This window comes from Stylophora pistillata, chromosome 6 (assembly GCF_964205215.1).
Source record: "Stylophora pistillata chromosome 6, jaStyPist1.2, whole genome shotgun sequence".
In the NCBI taxonomy this organism is placed as follows: domain Eukaryota; kingdom Metazoa; phylum Cnidaria; class Anthozoa; order Scleractinia; family Pocilloporidae; genus Stylophora; species Stylophora pistillata.
In genome coordinates this window covers 20805226-20812074 of record NC_142524.1, presented here as the reverse complement: position 1 = coordinate 20812074, position 6849 = coordinate 20805226, and the positions used below count along the sequence as shown (strand labels likewise).

Here is a 6849-nt window from a genome sequence, read left to right as displayed (position 1 = left end):
AAAAAAGTGGCAGGGCCGCGGCCCCACCAGCCCCTCCCCCTCCGCAGTCCCTGTAGAGAGAAGGTCTCATGGAAAAAAACGTGAAACCCAAAGTGTCTCATTCAAGCCATTTTGTTTATTTTCCTTTGTTTGTTTGTGATTAGCTTTGTTTAGGATGTAATGTCTTAGAAAGCAAGTTGGAATTCGCATTAAACTAGTGTTACCTTAGGGTAAAATAAATATAATGGTAAAAGTGGTTGTAGAATGACTGGTATGACAGCGACTGTTTTCAGTCAAAGTGCTATGATTGCGCAGACTTGCTGTAAAATATCATTTCATATACAAAGTGTATGTGTTTCGATTTCAAATGCGAATGTTTTGCCTATTTAGACTACCTAGCAATCTTTATACATTGCAAAACAAGTTATTATATCACTTTACCGTAATAAACATTTATGACGATTGAATCCACTGATCTTCTGATTCTTGCTTTTGAACTTTGGATTTCCCCAAGCAATCGTGCGATAACTTCTCATACTCCCACACCGTGATGTCCCTCCCCAGTGATAAAGGCGAATTCACTGCCTCATGAATCTGTGGACAACATTGTCGTATCTGAAAGGATGCGATGATTGCATTGACACAATATAGCTCTCTATAATTCAGTTGTGATCCTTGTGGATGGTCTTAACCGGACAAGCATCCTCTCCTCAGAGTAGATCCTATCTTTCAATAATACTTATCAATTTAGTTCGCACTTATACAAGCTTTTAATACTCGAAAACATAATGAATATTAGGAAAATATTCCAAAACAATAGAACTGTTTCGAATTCGTGAACAATTTATAAGATATCTCGCAATGACTCACTGCTTGACATAGAGCAGAGATTAATAAAGTTTCATCTGTAACCCATGCAGCTTGCCCCCGATAGAAGAGTGCCCCTGCAGCATACGGCGCAACACTTTTGGATTTTCATGGATTAATTTTCATTTCAATATAAGAAAAGGAGGTAAATTTCTATTGTATCTTTTACCCATCAATGTTTTCTTTCATATCAGCTTTTAAATCCGTTCCTATAGATTTTAAAACTTTTTAGAATTTTTCCGCCCTCATTTCAAATGGCGCAGTTTTATTTTACGGTACCGAGTATTTTCTAGGTCGGGTTTACTCCTTATCACGTCTACATCTTCTAGCTTTCTCTGTAAGTGGTATTCGGAAAGCAGCTGTTTAATGATGTTGAAATGATTTAGACTTAGCCAGGTCTCCCAGAAAAAGCAAAGTTCCCATAACATTTTCAACATTTTTCTCTTGCGCTCATTTTGTGTGGAACAGAGAATTAACCTGAAAGAGGAATGCATTGTACGAGAAAAGTAAATATGCACCAGCCGCATTTCAAGTCCTACGATTAAACTGACGTCTTTTGTCTTTCAAGATCCACGAGTGCTTTCTTTTGGATTGAGTGTCGTAAAATCAAAACCAAAGTAATCATAACGGCTAATCAGGAGAAAGGAAAATACCTTTTAAAGAGCCAGTGAGAACTCAAAATAAAAAAAATAAACAATAAACAAAAAAACAAAAAAACACTGCCCAAAGCGCTGCAAAGTGACCAAGTGTGGGTTTATTGTGGTTTTAAATCTGATTGGTTGAGAGAGTGGCGCGAGATTTCTTGACCGATCACAAAGTAAACTAAAGCAAAAAAAAGCAATCCTGGATTACTTTCGACACTCGCCGCCCTAATTAGAAGTTAAAGCCTCAATTTTTAATCAAGAACTGTTTCAGATTACAAATTTCACTCATTTATGTTATGATTTAAAACAGCCAGATTCCAATCAGATGGCAGCATTTGGGTATGTATCACGTACCAATCAGATTGCCGCCTTAGGGCACGTATCTCACACCGATCAGATCACAGCATTGGGGTGTGCCTGTGCCAATCGCTGCGCCAGAGTGTCGTCCCTCATGCCAATCACGTCATGAAATTAGGACACCGAGATACGTTGCGATGGAATCAACCCAACATTAATACACACCAAGAATGACATAAACAAGAATTGTGAGCTTATCTACCCAGTGTGATGATTCATGTCCTTCGTGAGCAATTCTCATGTGCTTAGACGTTTTCTACCAATCAAATTCGCCTTTAACTATCTTGGAATTCACCCTATCACGTGTCTATTCCTTGTAAACAACCTGCAATTTAATAACGTATTCCGCACGCACCGGGCAAAGTCCAAATAGACAACTTCCAAATAAGGAGCCCACGTCTTTATGCCCACGTGAAAGCCGTTCAAATATGATACTTTTTCCGTCGTCTAATACATGGTCACTTAGTCGAAGAACGGAGACGGAAGAATGTATTTGATCGGAGGCTATTGAAGATAAAATAGAGTTTCGGTTTGCTTGTCGCTGCAAAACTATGTAGAAGAGTATTTTGAGGCAAGTAACTGTAACTGAATGATTTTGATTTTGTCTCTGTCGAAGGAACTGAAGAAAGCATAGTTTTAGCCTGCGAGCAGGCCGTTGTTTGGTCTAGGCTGTGAAGGAAAACGCAGGAAGCGTGGCACCAAAGCAGATAACTTTTGCTAACAATTATTCAGACACCAGTTGAGGTTTCTGAGGCTTTGGTTGACCCACAAAAATTTACCATAAACATAATTTACGCCTTGAAAACAATATATGAAGGAGTATCAACATTCCAGTGTAGGCATGCTAGAGGTCTATGAACAAAGTGACTGGTGCATTTCATCACTTGTCAGCAGAGATTAAGAAAAACATGGATAAATATATCTGGTTAGAAGGGACAACTATTTGGGAAGCCAAAGGCTAAGGCAAATAATTGATCTGCCAGATGATGACACCTGGTGATATTTTGCAATAACACAGACCAGTATTGTTTAAATCATTTCGTTGGAAGCTGGTCAGTGTTTCAAATTTTTTTGGTAATCATTGTTGTAATCATTAGAACTTGAAGCTAGTGAGTGTTTTAGAATTAATCGCTCTGGAGCGTGAACACAACCTTGCAATAGGAGAAAAGTGTTTGCAAAACGAAGTTGGAAGAAATTGCGCACGATCTGACTCTATTTAACCTCCGGTTTAGCTTCGAAAGCTAGTAGCAGGTCATATGCCGGACTCTCTGCCTAAAAAGGGAAAGAATAATGATCTATGAAATCATTTTCAAAAATATCAAAGAAAAAGCAAGATCACGAATGTAATTTACAAAATATCTATTTTAAATACTGAGGCCGTAAAATACATTATTGAGTAACAGAACATAGCACATTTAGTATTAGGATTGAGACTGGCAAAATCAATGAGATATCTAATCTAACTTCTAGTTTGTTTCTTATCAAATGGGAGTGTTCACTTTGGAGAAATTTAAAGGAATGAATATGAAAAGTAGTAAAACCTAAGGCGTCCTTTTGTAACGAAACCCAGCAACGGCTGAAAAAGGGACACACGAAAGATCGCAGTACGTTTGGATTATCTTAAACCTTCATTGCGATATAGTCCTAAGCCGGTTCATTCTCTAAATAAGCTTCTCGCAAAATATTATATAGCCCTGCTGCGTTTTCTTTCCTCGTACTCGTCAACCGCCTTATTGATTTCTCCAATCATTCTTACCCTTGCCCCGCCTGTAAATCGCTTTTCGTTAGTCAATCTTTTAAGAATGTCGAAAAACAATCTAGGAATAACTTCGCTCAAGAAAAACGCAATTGTTGATGGGACTACTGAAGTGCCGTTCGCATCAATCACAAGAAACGTAGAGCAGAAAACCAAAAATAGAAATATCAAAATGATAGCTATTTTTCCAAGCATGCGGCATACTTCAGGTCTAAATTGGATATATCAACAAAGTTGAAATGGTAAATTGGCCACCGTAACGATTACAAAAGCTGACGTTTCGAGCGTTAGCCCTCCGTCGGAGCGAAGATACTTCAGGTCTGACTGGTAGAACTTTGTGATTCGAATGCGACGCTTCACCGCAAATGTGCCAAAACAGATCTTCTGGAATTGCACCGCACCCATTCTCTGATATAATTTTCTTCACCTCCTGGTAGCGCATTTGAAGGTCATAGTAGCCAAGATAAATGTTTGTGGAAGCAACGATAGAGAATGCCACATAGGGACCCACGACTGAAGCATTTAACACTAACCCAGAAATTACCAAACCAAAGATGCGATTTACAAATCGAGAAGACAGGCCCCCCACGAAGCAGGCGTCTTCATATAATGCTGATATGAGTAGAAAACAACATAGAAGAGATCCAACAAGAAGGAACCTGGCCCCTACCTTAACAATTTGTGTGCGAAATTCAAATTCGAATTCAAATTTGCGTATTTCGTGGATTCATTCTTGGATCCTTCCATTACGGAGCATTTGCATGCCTTTCCTTCCAGAAAAAAAAGCAGACAAATGAACGGTGAACAACCAATAACGAGCAAGAATGACGCGAATAATAATAGTAAGGGGGATATTCCTCCAAAAATGACAACAACAACTACGACTAAAAAGAATTCCCAGAGTAAGACCCACAAAACGATGAAAAGAGTTTTAACTCGTTTCCAGGGAGCGCTCGTTTTCTCAATACAGCAATGTGTAAAGAACTCTAGACACCTTGCGAATGCTTTTCGGTGAAAGGCAATTAAACAGGAAGCTACCTTGTAACTGTTTAACGCTAATTTTCTTAAGTATAGGATCATGTCCTCTCCTACTGAGGTAGTATTTCGTCTGCAATAAGGCATATGGCGGGCCTAATTTCCTCATTGTCGGTGACATTAATAGGGAAATCCTTAAGACTTGAGAATAGAATCATGATGAAAGGAGCGAGAGCCATAAGTGTGCTCAATGGACCCTTAAAATCTAAAACAGATGAAAACAGTGGTCCTACCGAGATGCATTTGTTTTTTTTATGCACCTCCTCCATAAATTTACTTCTACAACGTAGTTTAATCCTAATCGTATATGCACGAAAACTGGAATAACACAGTACCAGAGAAATGCAAACTTGAAATGAAATGAAAATAGTTTTGTACATTTTTTGGTTGGAGTCCTGAGAAAATAGGAGAAGGTAATTGGAGTTTGTTCGTCTATATAAAGTAAACTTTGCATATGTTTCTTTGATCCATCTTTGCTAACTTGGGAATTAGCTTACTGATTCTGAGTCGGAGTGGCTGCAGTTACAGGAGGAACAGAATCGTTATTTTCTGCATCCATATTTGCTGAAGCTGCATCTGTTGATCCATACCTGATTTTTTGTTCATGTGTCAGTCCACTCTTGTTGACTCTTGATTGTAGCTCCTTTTCGCGACACTCCTCTCTTATAATTTGGGAATTAGCTTGCTGACTCTGAGTAGGAATAGGTAAAGTCAATAGCGAAACTGAATCGTTATTTTCTGCATCGGTACTTGTTGAGGCTTCGCGTCGCTCCTCTCTTTCACACTCCTCTCGAAGATTGAAAATGAAATCGGGCAGGAAAAGGAGAAACGCTGGACAATAAAGCATCATCAGCAATGTTAAAATGTTGAGAATGCCATAAAAAGCTTTGAACCAACCGCAAACTTGAACATTCAGCTCACATTGAATTGAGGCAGACTCTTTTTTCGTTTCACAACACTGGAATTTGACATTTCCATCAAAGAAGCACCATAAAAAGTCATCAAAATAATCTACAATCGTCACAACACACACAATATCTCTCCGTGGAGGTTCACCTGACTCAGTCTGTGTCATATTTAGAAGTGCTCTTGCTATTACCTTGTTTTGGCATGACGAGTTCAAGTTCGCCAAGCATCCGCTTGGTTGATCTTCCAACAGTGCATCCATAGTACTTGCTTGGTATTTAAGGAGGCCCATGGACAAAATTTCATAGTCATACGACACAGACAACATTGGCTCATTGATCGAATTCGCCCAAATCCATCTGTTTGGGAGAAACTCGTTCGCTGACTTCAAAAGAAGGTAGCTGTCGTTACGGAACTTCAAATTTAAGTAGACTATTCTAACACCCTTTGCGGAAGCTTTGACGCGGAATTCGAACGCAAACCCTTCTCTAATCGACATTATAGTTCACCACTAAATTATCTCCGGTTCTTATTGGTTTAAATCGATCACGTGACGTGATAGTGTTCATTTGTGGAGAGACACTATCAGCCCATAGTGCCCGCCCGCGGAAAATACCCGGATGGATAGTGTCCGTCCGCGGAAAATACCTGGATTGATAGTACTCATCCGTGAAAAGTTTTGAATAGTTTGACGGCCGCGAAGTTATAGGCAGATCGGAAAAACAGTGACTTTTCAATTCTGACAGGTATAACGTATTATGTACGGTTGCGAATTATTGACATTTGTGACAAGCTGTAGGCGCGGAAGAAAATTTAGTGGTGGACAATAAAAACAATAGAGTGTTTATGTCTCGGAACTATCGGTCTGATAGTTCCCTCTTGGGAATTTGATGCTCTTAAAACTAGCATATTTGCCCTCGAAGCATCGCTTCTCGAGCAAATATTTGTTTTAAGAACATCAAATTTCCGCGGGGCAACTATCAGCCGATAGTTCCTCGACAGAAACACTCTATTGTTTAAATAGCTTGCACTGAGCCTCGCTGCAGTTCTCGGGCTTAGCTTGACAAGAAGTGAGAAAGAAAAGAGGCACAGCGAGAGGAGTTATAAATAGTACGGTCATGTTTTGATCAGAGTCACACGGAAACTATGGTTCATTTTTTGACCTGTGGCTATCATTATTTCACGCGATCTTTTAGAAATTACTCGAGAGCATTAAGGGATAAAATGAAAACAATAGATAATGAATGCACAAATGTTATGCCATATCCAGCCTGAATCTATAGATTAGAATAGAGTCCTAAGCAT

General features: G+C 39.2%; 1 protein-coding gene across 3 annotated transcripts in view; it reads right to left on the bottom strand.

The window, feature by feature from the left end:
• LOC111342534 (uncharacterized) overlaps nucleotides 1–6849 on the bottom strand; it is a 35911-nt gene that overhangs the window by 555 nt on the left and 28507 nt on the right. Inside the window, exons 1-2 of one of the 3 annotated variants that reach the window (XM_088762699.1) lie at nucleotides 5229–6516; nucleotides 1–594 (exon numbers count right to left, since the gene is read on the bottom strand). The exon at nucleotides 1–594 is cut by the window's left edge and continues 555 nt beyond it. In XM_088762699.1, the coding sequence (XP_088618825.1) occupies nucleotides 558–594; nucleotides 5229–6043 (852 nt within the window). In that variant the 5' untranslated portion in view covers nucleotides 6044–6516 and the 3' untranslated portion in view covers nucleotides 1–557. Of the gene's footprint in view, nucleotides 595–5228; nucleotides 6517–6849 lie in introns of those variants that run through there. The other 2 variants (XM_088762700.1, XR_016002293.1) reach the window with 2 other exon arrangements.